Here is a 26,575-nt window from a genome sequence, read left to right on the forward strand (position 1 = left end):
CTCTTCTTCTGTTGTTCATTGATGATCTTCTTTCCAAAACGAACTGTCCTATCCATTCCTACGCCGATGATTCCACTCTGCATTACTCAACTTCTTTTAATACAGACAGAACACAGACTACCGCACGGTCACCGCGGTAACCATACCAGACGCCTTCACTCTGCCTCGGGTAGACGATCCCATTGACGAGGTAGGACAAGCACGGCTCGTGAAAATGATCAAACCAATAAAAAGGATAATATATATATATATATATATATATATATATATATATATATATATATATATATATATATATATATAATATATATATATATATATATATATATATATATATATATATATATATATATATATATATATATATATATATATATATATATATATATATATATATATATATATATATATATATATATATATATATATATATATATATATATATATATATATATATATATATATATATATATATATATATATATATATATATATATATATATATATATATATATATATCTATATATATATATATATATCTTTTGTCTTATATTTATTTATATTTATTTATATAGTTTATTCTATTTTATTTATTTTGCTGTTGTTATTGTTGTTGCTGCTGTTGTTGTTGTTGTAATCTACATACAAATTTTTTTTCAAGGGGTGTCTGCCTAGGTATCGTGGTGCCGCTGAGACGAGACAGACACTGCTCTACATGATATATTTTGAGGGAAAGTAATATTTTATTTCCTTATGTTTTATCTTTATTCAGTAATGGCAGCTTGCCAAGCTGTGAAAACCTCGTCAAAAGAGACACTTTAACGATGGTCTTCATCCTTTCATCATAAACTCCCAGAAATCAGATATACGTATTGATAGATAGATGTAATCATTGATAGATAGATATATGGATAGACACAATCATTGTCTGTAGAATTTGATTATTAAGAAGCTCTCAATCAAAGTTAGAAGAATTGTTTACAAACTCAACATAATGCATGCATAAACATATTTGGGGATAGATCAGTAGCCTATGTGCGTGGTTACATCTTAATGTTCATAAAACATACATTGAACATTTCAAATTTATATATATATATATATATATATATATATATATATATATATATATATATATATATATATATATATATATATATATATATATATATATATATATATATATATATATATATATATATCCGGGGGTCTCTACATCTTGACGTTTACAGCATCCACACACAGCACTTCGTAGTTCTTGTGTGCGTGTTCGGCACCTCCGTAGGGCACGTAGCACACGGCGTGACTCGGGTGGATCTGTGGCACAAGAGGAAGAGCACATTAGAACCTCACTACTCCCTGGCGGGCCAGTAGCCAAGTGGCGGCGCTGGGGGGCAATATATTTTCAAAAATAATGAATCATAATATTTGTCTTATTGCTGCAAGTATTAAAGACCAAGTGCATCGCCACACAGGCTCCTCATGTAATTTAGAATAGTGCGATATATGTTGCCTGTATATTTCTTTCAGCCGGATTTCAAGCTCTTCCTTACTTAATGGGGTATAATCAGAGTGGCCAGCCAACGGGTGTCACCACCGACTACGTCTTTATGCGCACGAAGCTTGAACTATTCTTTCAGTTACCGTAAATTACTTGTGTTTCTCTGAGCCTTGTAACAATTACACTTCAATACAATAAGAGAGATTATTGTTATTGAGAATGTAGTTGATTAATCTCTATGTTTTATTTATTGGTAAACGTGAAAAAATAAATGACTAATTGAAGCTTATTTTCATTAAAAATCTTTCTTGAATGAAAGCCCTGCAAAATCAAGCAGAACTGGGCATTTAAAAAAAATCTATTTATAATGCAATATTTGCTGAGTATTTGCTTAGGGTGTATCTGTCTCGGCTTCGACGAAATTTATAAAGAAGCATTTTAGAGCGTTAAGCAGCTCTATAGAAACCTCCCCAACACTAGGACGGTCAGGTAACATACAGTGCTGGTTGTTGTGTGGGGTGGACCAAGACCTTGGGTGGACTCCTGCCACTCTCAGGAGTGTAACACTAAGGGAGCGGAACGGGAGATCCAAGCAATGGATGCTACGGTTTCTGTCCCGATGCTAAACGCTCTAACGTTTTTTTATAAATTTTGCGGAAAACAAAACTGATACACTCAAAACAGGTACTCAGCAAATATTGTAATATAAATATGGTTTGTTTGTTTTTAAATCAAATACTGCTTGATTTTACATGGCTTTCATGCAAGGAAGATTTTTAATAAGAAACTTTCAATAGTCATTTATTTTCTTTCGTTTACAAATAAATAAAACAACGAGAATGATCAGCTACATTTTCATTAACAATAGTGTCACTTATTGTATTGATCGAAGTGTAATTGTTACAAGTCCCATTTACGATAACTGAAAGAATAGATCAAGCTTCTTGGGCACATAGAGATAGTCGGTGGTGATATCTGGTAAGTAATTGCCAACTCAAGAAATAATGAAAGCCTCTAAACTTCTTCGCCCTCGTTTAATTTCATTTACATTATTCACTTTCAATCAAATTTTCTTTTCTTTATTCGAGGCATTCTATTTTTAACAATTTTTAAGAGAAAAATTGATATGTCGGATGTAGCCCTTAACCCAATGGTTCCAAAACTGGGGGTAAAATACCCCTTGACGGTAATGTAACAATTTTTCGAGTGTAATGGAGGGGTGACAGAAAAGTGAAGAATTCTGGAAATCAAGCAATTCAAGCATGCAACTCCATCCGTCCCACTGACTGATGATAATAATGTTCTTGAGGTCTTTGGCAATAGTCATTAGAGATGTAAAACGTTCAAAGACAATTAATAAAAGGAAATTTCTCTCTCCTCCCGAAACTGACCTCTCTTTTGGCCACTTGTCTAAACTTTTCTTCAAAGGAGCAGTAATTAGCGGGCTTTTTCATTATCATTATTTATTTTTTTTGCCCTTGAGTTGCTTTCTTAGCTGTAAAAAAACAAAAACAATAATATATTCCTACCCACTTGCCCCCAATCACCACCACCACCCTACCTGCCCATCTTGCCCATCACCACCACACCACCACACCAACCCACCTTGCCCACGGAGACCTGCCCGTCCACGCTCACTCTCCCTATGTAGAGCATCTCCCCCTCTTCAGACATGCCTCCCTGCAGCGCTCCTGACGGCACCTTTCCCATGCTGCCAGGGCTCCATGTGAGGTTTATGCTGGCGGGGTTGCTGAGCACCTGCAGAGAGGTTGATCGATAGATGGTTGAAGACATAGATAGATAAAAAGGCAGAGATAGATTAGTATAAATACAGATAGATAGATATCAATCAATCATGTACTGGTGGCTCCATGGTGTACGCTGGGGGTATGCATTGTCTCCCCGACCCTACGACGAACACTGGTGTCTTTCAAGCAAGTCTCCATGCAGGCCCCCTTTTAATTTAAAGTACCTTGTGGTTAGATCCATTGACTTGCTCAGGCCATGAACGCTGTTGACATCACCTTGGCCTCCTCCACTCGGAACTATCTCTTACTAAAATAACACGATGATTAGGTTCGACTTCTGGGTAGCGTGTCACACACCTGTACTGTCGGAGTTGGCACTCACGGAATATGAAGGTAATATACCTTGATTCAGTCCCATGGAATATTCGCCGACTGGACACAAGTTATTCCAGCGATATCCCATGATTTTGCTCATGCCCGTTATGGCGCAGGCAAGCGTTTATAGTGGCGCCATCTTGCTTGGTTCATGCCTCCCCCCGGAGCTCATCTTTGATCCACTTTGAGAGAGAATCCAGAGTCCGGGTTGATAGGTGGTCTTCAGGATTGCATTTGGGTAGTGTTAGGCCACTCGGCAGTGACTGAATAATCCCAGCCTGTGGCGGTGGCAGGTCGTGAACCCGCGTCTTCCTGAACACTGCACCCGCACGCTAACCACTCAGCCACAGCCTCCCATTATTGCCAGTCATCATTTCGTCTCTTTAAGTCATTATTCAGTGTCCATGTTTCACAAGCTTAGAGTATGACAGAGCACAAGCGACAGACATATACACGCGCTTAACAAATCCATAATACAATGAGTCACGCCACTTCGCCGTAATACTTCTTGACGAGATCCACCGTTGTTCAACATTGCGTTACCAAGGAATGTGAATTTTCCTGAGTACCAGTGTCATCGCCACACGCACGAACAGACTGTACCATTTCATCCAGCAAGCCTCCAAACACTTGTACCTTAGTCTTGGCCCAGGAGACCTGGAGTCCCAGAAGGATCTCCCCCTTGTACAGTGTCTGGAGAGCCGTCACCAGAACCTTCAACAAATCCGGTAGGATTACTGCATCAACGGCAAAGATACAAGGTCTGTGACTCTAGTATTGCCAAATAATGTTCCACAGTGACTTTAATCCATAGCTCTACCTAATATCCAAATGTTGAAAAGTGATGGGATGAAGACACAGCCCTGTATTACTGTCGTGTTCACAAATAAAAAGCTTGTTACGCATATTACACTTCACTCGAAGTCCCAGTGTACAAGCCATTCAGTAGACCGGTGATCCTTTCAGGAATTCCTTAGAATCGGAGGAGATCCCAGAGTGCCTCGCGATGCACTGAATCAAACGTCTTCTTGAGATCGACTTAAGCTGAAAGAGTCCCCTGTTGAAGCTGCGCTCCACCAGAACGCAAAACGCTAGAATACGATCAGTTTTTTACTTATCGAGCGTAAACCAGGAATAATCAGGTCTATGTACGTTCAGCAGCTCGCTGTGAATCTGCTTGAGTAATAGAGGGCACCATGCCTGACATACTGAGCAATGTAATGCCACTGAAATTTTGCAATCCCAACGATTTTCTTTCACTTTCCAGTTAGTGACCCCAAGCTCCTGCTTTCAGTCAGTAGGAGTGGTACTGGATTGTCATTCTGCAGTCAAGACCACATGCAAACAACGGATCATAGTCTCACATCCAGATTTGAGCAGCTCTGCGCTAATGATAACAATTGCTATAGTCTTTTTTTTTTTCATCCCTTAAGAGAGAGAGAGAGAGAGAGAGAGAGAGAGAGAGAGAGAGAGAGAGAGAGAGAGAGAGAGAGAGAGAGAGAGAGAGAGAGAGAGAGAGAGAGAGAGAGAGAGAGAGAGAGAGAGAGAGAGAGAGAGAGAACCTTGCAACAGCCCCTCTGACCTCACAAAGAAAGGCTGGGCTTTCGTCAATTGGTAAATTAACATCCGCTCTTTGTAACCAAGGAGTTTGGGGTTTTGTCCTTTTGGAGGGTCCGCCATGTAACAACTGCTGAAAGTACTCAGCGCGAGGCAGTCATCTGCTGTTCGGACAACTCTTGAAGTCAAGAGAGAGGCTCGGAGGGGAGCTTCTTCAGAGCTCGATGGGCGGGTCAGAGGTCATTTACGTTTTAATGCCTTCAGTGTCCTCAGAAAGACTCCTGACATACATACCTCTTCTTCTCTCCTTAGGAGAGATCTAGTCCTACGCGACTGGTGTTGTGTATCCGGGCAAATCCACTCCTTGATCTCGGGTGTGGTTCAGTGCACTCCCGAGATAAAACAGACTATGATTACATTTCTAGAATTCTCTTGGCTTGACATGAAGCTTGACAGTTACAACAACAAGCCTATAATTATATACTTGCAGATATTTTTTTATCCCGGAAAACTCTGCAATTCTGGTAGATCGTTTAACGAGTGCTAATATGGATATGGTCAGTCTTCTTAGCTATACTCAGTTTACTGAACGTGTGCGGTGTCGCGCCTCCCATTGAGCCTGAGTGTGGACTTGACTGTAGAAGGTGGTTGGCTGATGATGGAGCGACAGGGGTGTGGGTAGAGATGTGAGAGATGCAGGGGGTTGCAATACGTTGATTATACCCACCACCCTCCTCACCTGACCTGGCTTATCCCTCGCACCTGCACATTCACAACTCTAACTCAACATGGCTTTGTCCGACACTGTGAGTGACTTCGAATATTAATATATATTTCAGTAACTATTTAGAATGAATACAACGGCTTTTTTTTTGTGTGTGACCGGGTAAGTTTATCTGGCGCACAGCGTTTGCTATGATACGTGCTTTCTTTTTTGTACTATGTGTAGGCACAGGTGAGACGTCTCTAAGAATGCTTTCGCTCAGTGGATTAGCTGTTAACGAAGTCGACCTTTTAGTAAGATGTGCCTACCACTTATATATTAATATTATCATTAGCAGCAGAAGCAGCAGCAGCAGCAGCAGCCGTAGTAGTAGTAGTAGTAGTAGTAGTAGTAGTAGTAGTAGTAGTAGTAGTAGTAGTAGTAGTAGTAGTAGTAATAGCAGTAGTAGTAGTAGTAGTAGTAGTAGTAGTAGTAGTAGTAGTAGTAGTAGTAGTAGTAGTAGTAGTAGTAGTATTTTTAATGGTAGTATTCGCTGCATAATGTTTTTTTAAACAAAAGAAGCAGCTCAAGGGCAAAAAAAAAGTGTAGAAAAAAAAGCCCGCTAACCACTGTTCCTATAGAAGACGAAGAGTAGCCAAAAGAGAGGTCAATTTCGGGTGAAGTGTCTTGATACTCTCCTATTGAAAGAGGTCAAGTCATAGACAGGAGGAAACACAGACGAAGGAAGGCTGTTTCAGAGTTTACCAGTGTACGGAATGAAAGAGTGAATGTGCTGGTTAACTCTTGCATAAGGGATTTGGACAGCATAGGGATGAGCTAGAGTAGAAAGTCGAGTGCAGCGGGGCCGCTGGAGGGGGTGAGGCATGCAGTTAGCGAGTTCAGAAAGGCGGTCAGCATTGAAATATCGATAGAAGATAGAAAGAGATGCAAAATGGCGGCGAAATTTAAGAGGTAGAAGACTGTCAGTATGAGAAAGGGAGTTGATGAGGCGATGAGTTAGGCTCTTCGTCTCATCAGCTCTCCTCCTCCTACTGACAGTCTTCTACCTTTTAAATTCCGCCGCCATGTTGCCTCTCTTCCTATCTTCTATCGATATTTTCACGCTGACTGCTCTTATGAACTTGCCAACTGCATGCCTCCTGCCTACCACTTGAACTCTTTCAAGAGGAGGGTATCAGGACACCCCTCCTCCCGAAATTGACCAATCTTTCGGCCACTCCTCTAAACTCTTTTACAGGAGCAGCGAGTAGCGGGCTTTTTTTTTTTTTTTTTCCCTTGAGCTTTTCCTCTGCTGTATAGAAAAAAACCGTTCCCTTTTAAAAAATACCGAAATCGCAAAATTACTCACAAAATACTCCTTTTTGGGTATGGCATCCCCCGCAAAGGGCACGTAGCAGCAGCTGTGTTCAGGCACCACCATGCCCACCAAGTAGGCGTCCTCGTGCCGCGCCATGCCCACGTACACCTCGCCGTCGGGGCCCTCGCCCCCAGAGACAGGCCGGTGGGGAAAGTAACCACCCGTGGAGGGCACCCAACGTGCGGGGCGCTTGTACTGGATGGCTGCGGGGCACGAGAGACAGACGGTGAGGGACTATAAGGACGAGAAAGGAAGATAAAGGAACAAGGAAGAAAGGGTGAGGTCAGGGGATGAAGGACTACGTTTAATAAGGGTGAGGTTAATTAGGTTATGTTAGTAAAACAGTACGGTACAGTATATGCACATATTAGATGAATGCAGATTCAATAAAAACACAGGAAACCACTGGCCCACTGATACGTTGATAGATGTCATAAAAAAGCTTGGCAGTCATGCAGTCAGTAACAATACAATGGCCCCTTCGAAGAAAGTGTGAGAATAATGTATGCCAAGAAGGGTAAGTAGCACAAGTTACGAAGCGCTGCACCGTATGGGCTGAATGTCAGGCGTCCCATACAGATTCCTTATGTTTTTTGTGCTTATATTCCTATGAATATTAGCATAGCTTCAGATATTTAAAAAAAAATCAGACACAGGACCAGACGGGTAAAGGAAATTAGAGGGAGATACCCGCAACTTGCTGCCGTAGTAAAGCGGAGAGAGAGAGAGAGAGAGAGAGAGAGAGAGAGAGAGAGAGAGAGAGAGAGAGAGAGAGACTAAAAGACAAAGCTCATCATTTAGTTGGGTAAGTGCCTTGATGCTCTCCTGATGAAAGTGTTCAAGTCGAAGGAAGGCAGAAAGACAGGTGAAGAAAGATTATTCCCGAGTTTACCAGTGAAAGAGAAAAAGAAATGATGCTGGGTAACTCTAGCATTAGAAAGCTGGAAGGAGGAAACATGACTGATGAAAAGTTTGGCAGTTATTTTTATGTTATGAAGCAACGTCTTTCATTGCAAGTATATATATATATATATATATATATATATATATATATATATATATATATATATATATATCAATTAGATTGTATAAAAAATAATCTAGAAACAAGATATAATAAACCTGATCATCAGAATTACATAAAGATGATATAAAAATGAGGCAGTTGAAACGATGGCTGCTGGGAACATTGAAAGATGATAATAATAATAATAATAATAATAATAATAATAATAATAATAATAATAATAATAATAATAATAATAATAATAATAATAATAATAATAATAATAATAATAATAATAATAATAATAATAATAATAATAATAATAATAATAATAATAATAATAATAATAATAATAATAATAATAACGACAATAACAATAATAATAATAATAATAATAATAATAATAATAATAATAATAATAATAATAATAATAATAATAATTGATAGAGAAATTTGATAAACAGACTCAGTAAATAAATAAAGAGAAAACAGAGATTGAAAAGAGCAGTGCCGGTGTGGCGTTTAGTCTCGTCCCTCTGATTTGGTTTGTCCCATGCTTATGCACGGGCTTTGCTATTTTGTCCATTTCATTCACTGCACTGTCTTCTTATAGCTTATACTAATCTTAAATTTGATCTTATGATTGTCCTTCTGTCTTCTCAGAGTTTACTTTGGACTGAAGGTCAGGTTTATGGGATACTCTCCATTCAATAGTAGCTGAGCTACGGGGTCCATGGCAGCCTCGATTTTGGCAACTTTTCATGAAAATCAGCATAAGATCAAAGGCAAGCTTAGCATAAGCTATCGAAAGATAGTCCAGTGGATGAAATGGACAAAATAGCAGAGTCAGCGCTTGCTCAGATCAGGATGGAACAAGCCAAATCAGGAGGACGAGATAACCGCCATAGCGGAACGGAAGGAAACACAGCAGCCCTTTAAATATCAAAGAACATTCGCCTCATGCACTCCCCTCTGTTTTCAGCCGCAGCAGCGATGCTTCCCTTGCTCTCTTTTGCAGATGTTTTCTTGCTAATTTCTCATCTGAACGTGCTAACACTATATTTGGTATTCTTACCCGCTTCCATCTTTCACACCAACTATTTCCAAACGCCAAAAAGGAGATCAGTCGGGTTCTCTTGAGTGTTTTTTTAGGTTAATGGTACAGAAGAAAGGTCAAACTACCACTAGAGTCGTCAAACTGCCCCTGGAAATGACCAAAACTCCTATGAAAGCCTTGTAAAATGTATGTGCTTGGGCGCCAAAATGTTTAGGTATCCGGCCCTATGGCTCCGCCCATCGCGCGGCCTCGTTACACACGACTTTCTACCTTAGCTTATCTTTCTACCAGAACTTTCTAATCCAAGTTATCAGTAAACTTAATCTTTCTCCCTTCTACTAAACTCTTTCAAGACGGTAGTATTAAGACGCTACCACAACCAAAATCGATCAACCTTGTTTTGGATCTGCCCAATTTGTAAGTAGTGTGTTTTCCGTTGCTTTTTTTTTTTTTTTTTCAACACTGTCTTGGTGTTTTTGCGAAGGGCTGAAGGAGCGCTTACGTCTGACTTCCAGAGCATCAACCTCCTCAGCCTCAGAGTCGGAGGAGGAGAAGGCGGAGGAGGAGGAGGAGGAGGTGTCTTCTTCATCTGGGAGGGAGAAAATGACGTATTACATTTTTCTTCCTGTGTGTGTGTGTGTGTGTGTGTGTGTGTGTGTGTTATCCTTATTAATTCGTTACATTTATAAAGCTATTGATAATCTAAACTACATCTTTCTCATAATAGTATAAACATTATCAAAAACAGCCCTTCGTCCTCCCATTCCTTCAACAGTCTTCCTTAACAAGAAATCCCCGTTATGTTTTCATTTGATTGTAACGATTTTCTTGAAATCTTCAACAGTCTTCCTTAACAAGAAATCCCCGTTATGTTTTCATTTGATTGTAACAATTTTCTTGAAATTAGCATCTGTTTACTCATTGATTTACTAATTCTCGGCCCAGCATTTCTACGCTGCCACACATCATATATACAGCAACACCTATGCCTTATAAGTAATCTTGTTACCTAACTATAAGAGCATGCCTTATATACGTTTTTTTTTTCTCCCCAATGAAAGGCTCTACCAAGAAGAGTACATGCAAGCCCACACCTTACAGCTAACCTTGGTTACCTAACTACTGGCGTGGCTCTGAATATCTAGCATGGGCCATTTCTCCCAAATGAGTGGTTGTACCAAAGGCTATGCATGTTCACTCAGTCCGTAAAGTTAACCTTGTTATCTAAATATAATACCGTGAGCCTACATACACAGCTATAGACCACGTCACTTCTCCCCCAAATGAGTGCCTGTACTAAGACTATACATGCATACCCAGGAAAATCCAGTCTCCTTCGGCGCCCCATCCAGTGCTGTAGCCATACCAGGAGCAGTGTCGTAGGGAGGGATCACTGTACGTCATGAAGGCGAACCTAGACTTTGACTTTCCTACCTGGTGGATAGAGGCCAGAGAGCAGGGAGGTAAGGACTGATGCATGTAAGTGACTGGGCGGAATGAAAAGGAAATCTTTTTTCACATATAATGACATTCCCCTCACCCTCCATACACACCTTTATCACACCACGCCTAATCTTGATCCAGAAGGCCAGGAAGTCTTCCCCGCCCTCCAGGATCCCCGGCGTGTGCACCTTGAGGACATCTTCGCCAGTCCCTCTCTTCCTTATGCCAGACTCGTCGCCCTCCCAGCATCCAATGAACACCTCGTAGCCCTCATCCACCGCCCCCTCCTCCTCCTCATTGACGGGCGACAGGCAGAGGGCAACATCATGCTCCGCCTTCACCCTAAACCTTATCGCTGTGGTCTTGATGCGACGAAAATTGTAGCATCGTTTTTCTCCTGTGTCGTCTGTGTGGAAGACTGGAAGAAGGTGTGGGATATTTTTTTCTTCTGATGATTCCTTGTGTTGATCCAGAGCAAGAGTGTTGTTAGAATTTTTTATTGAGATATGAATTTTGAGTGTTTATGATGTAGAATTTGAGTATTTGTTGTCCTGTGTTTGGGAGTAATCTTGAGTTGTTAAAACAAGCCATGGAACTAGATTGATTTTCTTGTAATGTGAAAAATTTAACTCCTACATTGTTGGGACTCTTCTCGCTCAAGAAACCATGGCAGGGTTCGGTTCACTTTTTACCCATGCAGCTCCCGTGCGAACCAAACTGACAGTCGATCAGCTGAATATAACCAAATGGCTACCGACAACAACAATCATCAGTGAATCGCCTAACCTACGACGCCAAGTCCGAGGGTCCCTCCGAGCAAGTCTCCATGCCGGCCCCCTTATCCTGAGTACCTCATGGCAGAATCTATTGACTTTTTAAGACATGAACTCTATGGGTGTCCCTGGACTCCTCCACTCAGAACGTGCCCATATAGCCGGAGTTGGCGTTGACCGACTATGCAGGTTATTTATATCGAATAGGTCTCTCGAACCAGTCGTCGGTTTGGCAGAATCCTTCTAGCGATATCCCATGATTCTGCGTAGATTTTTATTACCAAAGGCATCAATCCGTCTCTCCAAGTCCTTATTTAGTCTCCATGTTTCACAGCCATAGAGTAAGACAGGGAGCACAAGGGACTTGAATATCCGGATCTTTGTATTTCTTCACAGGTATCGACAATGCCATATACTAGTGCTGAGCGAGTCCATAACACCTTGGGCCAAGCCAACCCGCCGTAAGACTTCCTGGCGACAAGGTTCGTTGTTCTGAGCTATATACGCTACCAAGATATCTAAAACTTTCCAAGATCTCAATGTCCTCGCCACACGCATGAACAGACTGCACTGTTTCATCTAGAAAGCCTCTAAACACCTGTACCCTGGTCTTGGCCTAGGAGACCTGCAGTTCTAAGGACTTCACCTCCTCGTGCAGTGCCTCGAAAGCCATCACCAAAACCTCCAGCGACTCCTCCAGGATTACTGCATCATCGGCAAAAACAAGATAAGTGACCCTGGTATTGCCAAGAGATGCGCTACAATGACTCTGGTCCACAAATCTGCCTAGTGCCCAGTCCATACAAGTGTTGAAAAGCGATGGGGCAAGGACACAGCCCTTCCTCACACCCGCATTCACGGGAAAGAAACTGGACAAGATCCCCACCCACACTTCACAGCACTCTCAGACCCAAAATACAGGCTAGTAAGCAAACCAATAGTCCTCGCAGGAATCCTTCGGAGTCGCAGGAAATTGCAAAGTGCCTTGTGATGAACTATATCAAACGCCATCTTGAGATTGACACAGGCTGCAGGCATCCCCTTTCGAAACTCACGTCGCCGTTCCACCAGTACGCGAAGTCCTAAGATACGGTCAGTTGTCGACATACCAAGCGTAAGCCCAGACTATTCAGGTCTCTGCAGCTTCAGCAGCTGGCTCCGAATCCGCATCAGCAATAGATGGGCAAGCACTTTGCATTGCACGCTGAGCAGTGTAATACCACGATAGTTGTTGCAGTCCTGAGGGTCCCCTTTCCCTTTCCAGATAGGGACGACCAATCCCCTCTTCCGGTCAGGAAGAATGGCACCAGATTACCATACGGCAGTCAAGACCACATGTAACCCGCGGATCATGGCCTCACCTCCAGCTTTGAGCAGCTCCGCACTGACGTTACAGATGTCAGGTGCCTTTCCACCCCTCAAATTTGCCACAGCCTCTCTGACCTCAGCCAGAGAGGGTGGGCTTTCGTCTACATCTACCACCTGCAACCCAGTAACTGGAAGCCACCCACGTGGAGGGTTCGCCGGGTATAACTGTTTAAACTACTCAGGCCAAAGAGCCCTTAGCCCATCGAGTTCCCGACATGGGGCAGCCATCATCTATTCGGATAGCGCTCACCTGAGAGGGAGGTTCGGAGAGGAGCTTCTTCAGGGCTCGGTTAGCAGGTCGGAGATTATTCTTATTTAAATGGCCCTCGACTTCCTCATGACACGCTTCTCCTCGTCTCTCCTCAGGAGAGCTCAAGCCCTACGCGACAGAGCCCTATATTGGTCCTGATTCCCTATCATTCCCAGCAAGTCTGGCAGCGTGACTCTCCTCAATATTTTCCAGCGTCTCTGCCAAGGCAAATCCACTGCTAGATCTCGGGCGCTTTCCAATGCACTCCTTGGCAGCTCACAGAGTCTCACGTTTGAAGGTATCCCACAGTTCTGCATGGCCCTCAAGGGTGCTGAGCACATTGAACGAATTTGAGACTGGAACTGCATACTCCTGAGCACATGCCAGGTCTTGCATCATCTCGAGACAACAGCAGCTCCCTCACAATATCCCATCAGCAGCTCCTAGAGGCTAGAGGCGGCCATTTACGAGAAACAGCTGTCATAGTTTGATGGAGCATTCATTGAAGGTAGGACAGAGCAGCAGGGGCGACATTGGCCACACACATAGAGCTAAGATGACTCCTTTGTTAACAAACATTGCCTCCACCCCCCACATCCGCACAACCCCCCACGCAACGTTTGGCTAACGGCGAAACTTGTTTGCTGTGCTGCGTAACGTTGCACAATGTTTGGCGGCCGTTTCAACAACCGATTCATTAAGAGAAACTTTTTTTCCAAAAAACTCTAAACTTGTTCTCTCCTGAGAAACGTAGCCTCCAAGGAAAACTGATAGAATGTTTTAAAATACTTAATGGCTTTACGAATATGGACAAATCAAAATTGTTGTAATATATAATCGATGACACTTTGGGAATGAAAAATAGTGGCACAAAACTTAAATGTAAACAAGTAAATTCAGGCTGCTCCAAATTTTTCTTCACCATCGTTGTAGTGCGAGAATGGAATAAGCTCCCACCTTCAATGGTCCAGTGTAACATGACTGACTCCTTAAGAATCAAGCTCGACCGACACTTCCTTCAACTTATTATTTAGTAAAGATAGAAATTCAAAGTTTTGGTGCCATGTGATTAATATAATCTCTCGACTGCCCTACCTAGCAGATGAGCTCAGAAGGCTGAGGGTGGACATAGTGGCATTCTCTGAGACGAGGAGGCCTGGCAGTGGCGAAATCAGTAAGGGGGGGTACACCTTCTGGTTCGGCATGAGCAATAGCTTCCATGTCAAGGGGTAGCTATGGGCATCTCCAGCCAACTGCTGCCATTTGTGATTGAGGTTGCTCCGGTTGATGACCCTATAATGCAGGGGCGGATACAGGGGTGGGGGGCCCAGGGGGCCCGGGCCCCAAAAAAAATCTTCACCCCCCCAGAAAATTTGAGTGTATGCAGACAGTCTTGTACATAACTGACTCGCTTATAATGTGCTGCAACTATAATACGGAATGTGTCGTCGGCTGTAGGCATATGCAGGCGCAGATACGGGGTTGGGGAGCTAGCTGGCCCGGGCCCCCCCAAAAAAAATATTAGGAGAACTAAAATATTTGAAATACCCATGAATTGAGGAAACATAAAATATATTTAAGATATCACTAAAAAGCTAGAGAGCTGGGGAGCGAAGCCGGCCGCCGCTAGATAGCTCTGGATGCTGTCCTCCAAACTTTAAAAAAATTCCTCCTCTATAGGTTCCTTGGGCTTTACTATGCGGAGGTGGACGGGATGCTAAGGCAAGATTTAAATTTTTCGGTGTCTCATGTAATTTTTCACTCTCCTGCAGGACCATTGCACAATAGGCACGTGCCCAGGGCCCCGCGCTCTTATGGGCCCCGCACTCATCTAACAATCTATATACTCGTACAGGGCCGTAGTACGCCGTACCCAGGGGGGGGGGAAGGGGCCGTGGGTGTCGGACGACCCCCTCCCCCCCCCCCATCTGCTAAAATGTCCGCTTTCTGAGAGAGTCAAAACGAAAACTGGCACTTTCTGTTGCATTTCTGGAGAACTCAGGATTTTCTTTATTTATTTTCAGTATCTAAGTTACGGAATCGTATATTGAATATTATAGATCAAGACTTAAATGCCTAGGAAAAAATCTTTGTGACCTTATTCCGCACATGCGAGCAGAAAGTGAATTTTAGTGCAGGCCACTATCATCATTCGGCACTTCGAAGAGGAAATAAGGGAAGACTTCCTTGCCTTTGTGCACGCCCAAGACCTCACCGGTAAAGGTTTAGCCTGGCTCCTTTTGCGCACTGTTGAAGACCTCGGATTGGACATGACCAAGTGCAGGAGACTTGGTTTCGATGGAGCAAGTGCCATGATGGGAAAATTCAGAGGGTGTGCCACAGTACTCATGAAGAAGTACACCCTGGCCAAGCCAATCCACTGCTTTAACCACCGGCAAAATCTAGTTCTGACGAAGGCGTGTGACGTCAAGGAAGTGAAGATCGCTCTTCAGACACTGACCGAGGTGTACAACTTCGTTCATTCTTCGAATATGCGCTCTCTCCGCTTCACAGAGGTTGTCAAGCTTACCTCAGCCAAGCGCGAAAAGCTTGTTCCCCTGTGCCCCACCAGGTGGATTGAGAGGCATGACGCAGTGCTGGTTTTCGTTGAATTTCTGCCTGTCATCGCTGTTTTTCTCGAGGTAGAACTTGACGCCGCCGCTGGGCTCCTCATCGCCATACGTGTTCCCCGCTTTCTCGTTGTACTGGTTGTAGTGGAGTGTATATTGGCGCATACTCTCGAGCCGAGCTGAGCTCTTCAGAGAAAAGATGGCGACTTGATGTCAGCCTATGCCACGATTCGTGGCGGAGTAGCTGGAGGTTTTGGTGATGGCTCTCGAGGCACCGCACGAGGAGGCGAAGCCCTTGGGACTTCAGGTCTCCTGGGCTAAGACCAAGGTACAGGTGTTTGGAGGCTTGCCAGGTAAAACAGTACAGTCTGTTCATGTGAGTGGCGAGGACGTTAAGATCTCCGAAAGTTTCACGTATCTTGGTAGCGTAGTTCATAACAACGGTGAGTCTGGTCAGGAAGTCTTACGGCGGATTGGCCTGGCCTATGGTGTTATGGACTTGCTCAACACGAGTATATGGCGTTGTCGATATCTGTGTAGAAAGACAAAGATCCGGATCTTCAAGTCCCTTGTGCTCCCTGTCTTACTCTATGGTTTTGAGACATGGACACTAAATGGGGACTTGAAGAGGCGGATTGATGCCTTTGGTAATAAATGTCTACGCAAAATCATGGGATATCGCTGAGAGAGAGAGAGAGAGAGAGAGAGAGAGAGAGAGAGAGAGAGAGAGAGAGAGAGAGAGAGAGAGAGAGAGAGAGAGAGAGAGAGAGAGAGAGAGAGAGAGAGAGAGAGAGAGAGATTTCTGTATCTTTCAACAAAGAAAATGATAGAAAGATAAGACAAATACTCTCTCTCTCTCTCCAGGTAATTACAGGCCCATTAGTCTAACTTCGGTTGTAGGTAAGCTACTTGAGGGCATAATTAGAGACAAAATTGTGAGTTACCTTGAAAGCCACTCATTAATTGGGGACTCACAACATGGCTTCCAAAACAAAAGATCCTGCCTATCAAACCTATTAACCTTTTATAACGACCTCTTCACTGTTTATGACGTAACCAAATCACTGGACGTATATATATATAGTCTATCTTGATTTCCAGAAAGCGTTTGATAAAGTCCCACATCATAAATTACTTTACAAATTAAAGCAAATAGGTACTGACGGTCAAGTACACCAATGGATCGCGAATTGGTTGAGCAACAGACAACAAAGAGTAGTGATTGACGGATTTAACTCAGAGTGGGCGCGGGTCACTAGTGCCGTCCCTCAGGGCTCGGTTCTTGGCCCAGTGCTCTTCATTATTTACATCAACGACGTGGATGTTGGACTCAATAACCGCATTAGTAAATTTGCAGACGGCACAAAGATTGGTAACTCGGTTCTCACTGACGAAGACAGGCAAAGCCTCCAAGAGGATTTGCACAAAATTTCAGCTTGGTCGGATAGATGGGAGATGCCCTTTAACGTAGACAAGTGCCAGGTCCTTCAAGTTGGAACGAGGAATAAGAAGTTCGTTTACGAAATGCACGGCGTTAAACTCAAAAGCGTTCAATGCGTCAAGGACTTGGGGATCAAAATCGCGTCAAACCTCAAATTCTCACAGCAATGCATCGATGCAGCAAATAAAGCGAACAGAATGTTGGGCGCGCGCGCACAACATGAGAAAGGCACCTGGCGGCCTCCCACCGACACACATTATCGCTTATCTTCAACGCTTATCTTCAAAGACCACGACAAACTTCCTCTCAGTTTTACTCCGGCCACTCAGTTGCCTAAACAAAAAACAAAACAAAAAAAGAGGAACCTCACGTAGACAGTGCACTGTAACTCACCTCAATACACCCGTGATTCCTTTATCCTTCTTTTTTTTTAACGTCCTAGCCTTTAGCGCCAGTAGGCTTTACCTTTTATTGTTATAAAAGGTTGTGTGTGTGAACCCCACACACACGGGAGACCCTTGTATATGTGTCAGGTAAGGTACGTTCAAATAGAAAATAAGAGAGATTGTCACCTTGCCACGTCAACGGGTACCAATCGGGGAGCGTCACCAGTCATGCACTTTCAGCCGCCCTCTCTTATCTGTTATCTCGGGTCCGGTCTTTCAAATCTTATCGAGAGAAAAGTTAATCAATTTCTTCTGTTCCCAATAATGACTCGAGTTTTGCTTATACTCTGAGGTATGATAGATAATTACACTCTTGTAGAAGTCGATCGATGAGGCTACGATTATGTTTGACACACAAGAAAGTTTTTAATAAAGTGATAGTAGTAGTAGTAGTAGCAGAAGTAGTAGTAGTTGTAGTAGTAGTAGTAGTAGTAGTAGTAGTAGTAGTAGTAGTAGCAATAGTAGTAGTAGCAGTAGTAGTCGCAGTAGTAGTTCTAGTAGTAGGAGAGGAGTTGGGACTATGAAGCAGGGTGGTAATATGAAATAGGCCATATTTCAGAAATTACGTGCTGCTGTCTACTGGTGACTGAATTTATACATAACATTAGTTCCCCACAGGCCATCAAACTGTTTCTGGAGTCATTCGCTCGAGGTGAGGCGCTCTGAGGGGCAATTATTTAATCTTGCTCAGTGAAACTTTTTTATAGGTAAGATTCAAAACCTGTTATCCTATATAAATTAACATATATGGACTCTAATATATAGTGTTTTTATTAGTTATACCAGGGTTTCTTAACCAGGGGTATCCATACCCCTCGGGGGTATGGGAGCCAAATGCTGGGGGTATGGGACTCAATTTTTTAATATTAATATATATTTGATTTATTAATAATGGTTAGAATAATACATTATAACTCGCACTGCTATTCAGTATTTATAATTTGTGTTGTTTTGCGACTAAAATTAATTAGCACTCAGTTATAACACATTTCTTTCTCTAGTATAGATATTGTAATATTTGGAAAGCAATTAAGTGTGGTTCTAAATATGGGGACAGGGCCGTAATTTCTTGGGGGGCTAGAGGGGGGGCTATAACCCCACAATAATTTCTATATCGGCCTCAAAATCCCCCTAAAACTGCTAATTTTTCAAAACTTTTCCACCACCTGCGCATGCTCGCTTCGTTCGCCGCCCCCCCCCCCCCCCACACACACACCTCATGAACCTATGATGCCCTCTCGCCCCCCCAAAAAAATCTGCCAAAATTACGGGCCTGGGGGAAAACATCAAACCACCTAAAATATTTGGCAACCCTGTCACGAACATCTTGCAACTCTTCACTGTTTTTAATATTATGAATGATAGTTGAGCTGTAGGCGCAGTCAGAGTTAGGTGATGATGATTTCAGCAGTCAGGCGAAGGGGTATGTGACCATACTGAGCAATCCAATGGGGGTCTGGGATCATCGAAAGGTTAAGAACCCCTGAGTTATACGATCACTTGTTAAAATGGCGTAGTTAGTTTTCTGGAAAAAAAAGTTAGCTCAGAATTTTTGCTAACTAATTATGAAAATGTCGTTGGGTGGTAATATGGAACAGAATGTTCCATATTACCACCATTCCATATCTCCAGGCTTTACCTCCCCACACATCATACCTTCAGTTCCAGAGGTAAATAAGGTGTCAAAAATAAAGGACGCAAGGCTTTGAAACCATCTATCTCTCCTGACTTCCTCTCCATACAAGGAGGCTTTAACGACCTCATTTGAAAAAAACTCAAGTGCAGTTGGCCAGAAGAAAGCACCTGCTCAATAAACAACATCCAAAGTTAGAAGTAAGAAGATAAATATGCACCAGGAAACAGCATGGAGTCAAGCAGACCTACATAGGAAAGAAAGTAGGTGGTGGAGAAAAAAGAGCGAAATTAAATAAACTTTTTTCAAAAAGACAGGGATGAGTATGAAAGTTCTAGTAAGGAAGAAGAGAGAAATTTTCTGTCTACTGGAAGTTTGTTGGAGAAATTGTAGGAGAGGCAAATCCTTAAAAGGACGATGCAGAATGCCTTTTTTGTTCAGAAAAATTCACAAAGTCCAAATGACGAAAACTACGGGTTCAGTGTGTAGTGTGCCGGGGATGGGCTCATGTCTTGTGTAGTGGCAGTGAAACTGATATTTCCACTTGTAACTTCGCTGTAAAAATTTTATTTATTTATTCACAAAAAAGGGATATACTTTTTTTGTTATTTTCAAAATTGTTTTATACTACCAGGCCACTTTCCACGACCCACTCTTTTGGATCTTCATGAATAAAAACTGTAGCATTTGAATGATTTACTTTTTTCTCAATATAACTCCGAATGTGTCATAAGGATAACATTTGCCAATACTTATGACGATTGTTGTCCCTTTAAAATAGGTGTTGTCGCTTGAAATATAAGAAAAAGTGTTCCATATCATCACCTTCTTCCCTAGTAATAGTTGAGTTGTAATAGTTGTTGTAGAAATAGAGGTGTAGTAGTAGTAGTAGTAGTAGTAGTAGTAGTAGTAGTAGTAGTAGTAGTAATAGTAGTAGTAGTAGTAGTAGTAAAAGTAGTAGTAGTTGTGCTAGTAGGTAGTATAGTAGTAATCATCTTATAGAGTAACATCTATGTCAAAGTCAGCTCCTTAAACATATCCTTAAAAAATATTACTGAAAATGGTTATTGCCCCCCCCCCCCTTGGCCTCCTGATTGACATCCAAAGTTAAAAATGAATGGAAGCGGATCTACCTGACATGGTCGTGTGTGCGGTGCCTTGTGGAGCGGTTGGCGTCTACCTTCCGTGGCCAGCGGGAGCAGTGTGGAGGTCTGGCTGTGCTGCTGTGCCTCAGAGCGGCTTTGAACACAGGAAAGGCACGACGCCTATATATACGTACGGTGTAGCACTAGATACCTAAACTCCGCCCATCTCTACGTCACTTGATGGTACACGAACCGAGAAGCCGTAGACAAGCTCTTAGCAGGGGAAAGGCACACATTATTCATAAGAACATGTTATTTATTAAAACATAGGGTAAGGTGGGGTAAGTTGCCCCCCTTAAGAGAGATTGCCTGTTGTAGCCACATTTTTTGCATTAGAATTTTTAAAAAAAAGTTATGTTGAAAGCCTAGGCTAAGGCCTATCTATGGTATATATATTATATCCATTCATTATGATTTACATCTTATTATAATGACAATATTAAAAAATAATAAAGGGGGCTTTTTACCCCGCATGTGGGGCAAAACGCCCACTGGGTAGGCCTTTTACCTCACTCTGGCTTACAATAATAAAATTCACAGAAACATAAGGAAAATAGTTTTTCTCATTATAAAAATATTTGTATTCCCTTTTTGAAAACTATACCCTATAAATCTCTCTTGATGTGAAATATAGGAACACAATCAAATTTGTCTCCTAATGAACAGAATGTAAAACTAAACAATTAATTAATTTTCTACAAGGTATCCCCTTCTTTTAGACTAGTAAAATTAGACTAGCATCTCTTTCTTCTGAATTTTTGTAACAAAAGGAACATCTACTCTCATGAAAAATACATGGAACTAAATATTCAATTAATTTGATAAAATATGTCCTTGCTGTTGAATATTGATATCTGAAGCAGTTAAAAACACCAACTTCCTTATAGTCTCAACTCAAAAGTGTTCACTTTTTGATGCCTTTCAAAAACTTAAACAAATTATATTTATAGCAATACTGTAATGCCTAATCAGACTCGCAGTTTTGACATACCTACAGATCTAGGCCTACTCCAGTTGTACATTCTGCATGTGGCCAGTTTCTACAACCCCGACATTGGACCCATTTTTCTGAAGGTCTGCTATTAGCAATTAGTTCCCCCCACAAAAAAAACAAGGCCATTTGCCAATTTGCTGATAATGCGGTAAAAGGCCCACATGTGGGGTAAAAGGCCTCCCTGTGGGCAATTTACCCCAAAGGCACAGGGGGCCTCTTACCCTGGCAATTCATATATACACAAAATGTCACCATCTTTCCTACAAGTAAGTAGACAGAGTATAATCACATGCAATATGGTATAGACATCTTAGAGCTGCTATCCATAGCCATCAGGCTAACTCTAAAGTTCTTTGTCGTTAATAAGGTATCATTAAAATCACTGAAAACTTACAAGAAATTAGTCAAAAAGAAGAAATGTCCCATGATGGCCAGAGCAGCTGTTCATTGTTTACTCCAGTAGTTCCTGTGAGCACAGAGAGTTGGCGTTGCCTACTTGATCATGTGACTGGTTGAGAAAAGGAAGAAAGAAAGACAAAACCAAGGGGGGACCTTTCACCCCAGGGGGGCATCTTACCCCACCTTACCCTAAGAACACGAGTCCGACAATCGTGTTCCACTCATCCATCCCTATTAGCACCTCTGGGCTAGGAACGACAATCGTCGCTTTGTTAGGATTATTTTAAATCGCTGGGAACAGCGATCACAAGCGTGACGTCACAGTCAAGACAAGTGACGTTGTAGATGCCAACGCCGACACGCCCAAACGCGCGTCGTCTCGTTGCAGACTGCACGCCGACTGCCCGCCGTCGTCGGGGACTGCGCGAACTGCGAACCGATTTTTTAGAGTGTGGCCGCGCCACGAATTTTTAGTGCATGCACTAAAAATTCGGAGCGCCTCCCAACACAGCCAAATAGCATCAAGACTCGGCGGCATGACTGCGAATTTGTTCGCCGACCAGGACGAATAATCGTCACGACCTTATTGAAGTAGGTGTGACAGGGGTTTCAATAAGGTGGTGGGCAGTTTAGTATAAGAGTGGTAAGCATTAACCAAGTATCTAAAGTTTTGTCGACGTGGCGGACAGAGACCTAAACTGGAAAGACCACCATTATGGAATCAGTTCACCAGCAGATTTCAACTTGATAACAGCTGTTGCGGGTGTCTCTTCCACGGTTAATCAAATAAGACTGATGTCTTCGAGCTGAAACGCCAGGCCCGCTGATTTGCCAGGACTCACCCATGCACCACTGTTCAGGTTCTCTCTACCTCAGTGGTTCCCAACCTTTTTTTGTCCCGTTCCCTTTTTTCCAGTCACTTTTTCACCTGTGGACACCTACAACGAAATAGGTTCAGCGGGCCACTAATGACAATCCCAAGGGCCAAATTTGTCACGTGGGCCGTAAGTTTGACATCACTGGTACCGTTAGCTAATGTAGAGCAATTATAGCAATCAGGGACGTATTTAGGACCTTGAAACATTGGGGGCTTAGCCCAGCTGAAAATGCTGGGTGGTTGGAGGCAAGAGCAGCGCGGAGTTTTTAGGGTAATTCTGAGGCCTCTCTGACATACATTAGGACCAATTTATGTGTTATTGTATTTAACAGTAACACTGAAAATATGGCAAGTGTGTCATAATAAAGCTTTCAAGATCATTATCAAAATATTGTAAGGCATAAGCACATTTAAGCGCTTTAGACTGATGTATCATACTGTTATGCCGGACGTATTACTTGGGTTCCGTGTCGCCGTCACAAGACTCCGTGGGAGGGAGATATATATAAACACTTTGCACAACTTCTGTAGTTTAATATTCTTCCTTAGTAGTACACTTCACTCTGACTCTTCACTGACCACTAGCTTACTATGACTGGGACTGTACTCCTCTCGCCCTCTTCTCCTATATATATCCAGAACAGTACAGTCTAGAATGTTACAGTATATTTTAGATCATACAAGAACATGTAGCAAAAGTATGTGCTGGTTGGCAACACTTCCCGCCTGGCGCCTGGCCGCGCCCCGCGGGGCGCGGACGAGGCTTTGCTCCCCGCCCCCTTGCTCGCTCTTCCCGGAGCCTTCTAGAGCCCCATGGACGCCGGGGGAAGTTTCCAGCACAACAATACATATAAATGTACTGTTCAGACAACTTCAAATTAAAATTTATTCTTTCAGGTACGTTTACTGCAGAGAACAAGGCACTAAAAACTGATGAAAAGCAGTTGACCGTTTTTACAATGTACTATAGTAAAATAAGGAACATCTGAGTAAGTAAGCATCAAGTAATTAGCAATCAGAAACTACCGTTTTTCACAAATTCATCTAGTTTTTTTTGTTAAATTTATTGTTACCAAGGAGATTGAAAACTACAACTCAGCACTCTTACACTTAAAGGCTGGGTCACACGAGTATTTACTTCGGGAACTTTTGACGCCGGCACTTTTTTCACGCCGGTGATTTTGCCTCCGGTGTGGTCACACGATGCTAGTCGAAAAAGAGGGCGCGCCTAGACATATATGTGGAGCGGCAGCAGGTAAAGGCAATTAAGAGATTAGCAGGGCAGTTAAATCTTCTTTGATGTCTTACCGCCGGCTGCACTTTTGGTGATCTGGGATTTTTTGAAGGGGTGTAGTTGTACCTTAAACAGTGTAAACCCAGGATACCATATTGTTAGTTAGGTAAACACCCACAAATGGATTTCATAAACGCATCTGACGCCGTTCTGTGTATGGGTAGGATCCTACATTATTGGAACATTCGTGTGTTGACCTACCACACAACATGGGGCGACTATACATACCCACCCGAAAGAGAAACGAAATGTAAGAAATATATTCATTATATTAAAAACACTGATGAATAATCAATAAATATGCTATCATTTTACTTCTGTTATTATTTCACTTCTCTTTTTCAATCAGTAACTCTGTAATCACAACAAGTACAAGATTTTAAAACAACATGCGTGGTCGCGCGTGTATTGAAGTAAGTAAGGAGTCGATTATAAATACAGTATAGTAATATAGTTTATTATGATTAAGATGAATGAGATCACCACCTTTAGATGAAATTTTCTTCTGTGAGGTACGTCATTTGGGTCACTGCGATCCCGTAAAACTGTGTGGGGTAATCTAATTCGTCGAATTTCTTCAATTTGCTCATCATCAAGCTCTTGTATGAGATGAATGACACCACTAAAATGTTCCAAGGCCTGAAATATGTACTGGTAATACGTACATGATAATCGAGTATACTTATACACGGCCTACTATACAGCTGGAAATCAGTAATGTCGATCTAGTAAAATTCTAGTTTAACGCCACATTCGGGCAAATCATTTGTAGGTCAGCAGCAGGGAATTGGGTATATTTTACTTTATTCTCCGTCTCACAGCGGTACTTCTCACACTTCTCATCGGTTAAATGTCATTATTCTATGCATTTTGAACCCCATATAAAGGCCTATGCGTCACAAATTGCTAGAAACGCCGCTAGCGATTTTTAAAAAGTTAGTGGGGCCTCGGGGCGCCTTGTGGGAGAACGTAACGTGTTGACATTTCACGGGTAACTGACTCATAATTAGGTTAGGCTTTCCCATGCTGTATTTCATGCTAAAACAGCATTGTAGTCGGATGGTTTCCTGTGCACAACCGGACTGTCTCTTATCTGCTTCACTAGAAACCGTTTTTGTGCATAAGTAAGCAGGGTGGTCTAGTCTCTCATAGCCATTTTTAAACAGTGCGCCGCTAGCTGATACACAGGTCAGCCAACCTACTAGGGCGGGAGCTACCAAACTTTACGAATCGTCCACAATTCTGTGGTATGCTGGGTCCCGACTGTGGTTGTCTAGCTAACAACACAATGCTGGGTGTGCGAGTGTTTAAGAAATCGAAACATAACTTTCGGGTCCTAGCACACCATAGTGGTGTGTTAACCTACGAAACGAAATTTTAGAAGTTTAAGAAAACGGGGCTTTGTGTGTACTATGTGTGTGGGTGTGGGTTTTGTGGGTCGCGGGTTACAAGAAGAGCCTCGCTGCGCCACAGGGACACGTCACCTCACTGATGTGTAGGCTAAGATGAGACCTTCGTTGTATATGTTTATTTTCATTTGTTTATAAATATGATAAGGGAGTTGTTGGAGGAGGCAGTGGCGCCACTCAAGGTCAGAGCGTCAATGCATGCCTTGTAATGCAATTCTAGAATATATAGATCCTTGACTGCACAACAGAGCCGCTTTTGTGCACCAGTTCGTCAGTCGTCACACGGAAAGATTTGGAAACATACTTCAGCAGCGCGCGCGCGAGAGAGAGAGAGAGAGAGAGAGAGAGAGAGAGAGAAGGAGGTGGAATAGGAAAAGGATTAGGGGGGATTAGAGGGGAAAGAGTGGGAGGAGGAAAAGGTGAAGCGTTCTCAGTATCGGGAATACAAGACGCCCATGTTCGTCATCCTCCATATCGAGAACACAAACCGTAATTTAGACTTGCCGGTGCCGCCGATGGCAAAATTCTCGAGATCGATGAAAAAATTGTGAAAAAATTGCCGAAATAAACGCTCGTGTGACCAGTCCTTAACTCTTGTTTTTTGCCCGGAAAAAAAAAAAATCCGTGTCCGGAAATTAGACCGCCAACACGTTCAATATAATACCCCATTTCTTCAATAGGAAGATTAAGCAATTCATTTTGTAAATAATATTAATATTAGAGGAACTGCAATAACACAGTGAAAATATCCTGGCTAGCTTTTACTCGTAAGGCTCGGGTTCGATTCCCGGCACCCAGTGATGTTCATTACGAATATTAATATTAATGGTACCCACAACTTAAGTCTGAAGAAAAAATAACTGTTCACACTTCAGCGGCAACGGAACGATCGATTTTTTTTTTTTCCTCTACTCACCAAAATAAAGAAGAAAAAAAAAAACGTTCGGCCTTTAGCCTTATAACAGACGTATTATTTATCCCGTTGTCATAGCCGAGGTAATCATATCACGATAGTAAATAATGTGGCCTGCCGGGTTTCATCTCCTGCAGCCTACTATTCTACTACTACATTTTATAAATTTAGATGCTGGTTTTTACTCTTGCCATGTCATCAGTTCCTGCAGGCTGCAAGTTTATTTAATACAGTGTTAAAGACGTATTAAAGGCTTCTTTTACTGTTATGCTTTTACCTTATTTTTATATCAACG

General features: G+C 42.3%; 1 protein-coding gene across 1 annotated transcript; it reads right to left on the reverse strand.

Annotated features, from left to right (window-relative positions):
- Positions 1-741: 741 nt before the first annotated feature.
- LOC127008851 (uncharacterized) lies at positions 742-20,535 on the reverse strand. Its single transcript, XM_050881226.1, has 7 exons — positions 20,383-20,535; positions 10,879-11,186; positions 10,642-10,759; positions 9,828-9,914; positions 7,254-7,465; positions 3,107-3,259; positions 742-1,317 (listed from the first exon to the last, which is right to left on the reverse strand). Exons 1-7 carry the CDS (start codon positions 20,387-20,389, stop codon positions 1,213-1,215), a joined length of 990 nt encoding a protein of 329 aa, XP_050737183.1. The 5' UTR covers positions 20,390-20,535; the 3' UTR covers positions 742-1,212.
- Between the last annotated feature and the right edge of the window lie 6,040 nt (positions 20,536-26,575).

The sequence above is a fragment of the Eriocheir sinensis genome, chromosome 39, assembly GCF_024679095.1.
Source record: "Eriocheir sinensis breed Jianghai 21 chromosome 39, ASM2467909v1, whole genome shotgun sequence".
In the NCBI taxonomy this organism is placed as follows: Eukaryota; Metazoa; Arthropoda; class Malacostraca; order Decapoda; family Varunidae; genus Eriocheir; species Eriocheir sinensis.

Excerpts from the sequence above, each read along its gene's own strand:
- LOC127008851 (XM_050881226.1), bottom strand. Across the intron at positions 10,760-10,878 it reads TTAGGCGTGGTGTGATAAAG|GTAGGAAAGTCAAAGTCTAG; the intron begins GTGTGTATGGAG and ends TCTATCCACCAG. Across the intron at positions 9,915-10,641 it reads AGGAGACTGGATTTTCCTGG|ATGAAGAAGACACCTCCTCC; the intron begins GTATGCATGTAT and ends TCTCCCTCCCAG.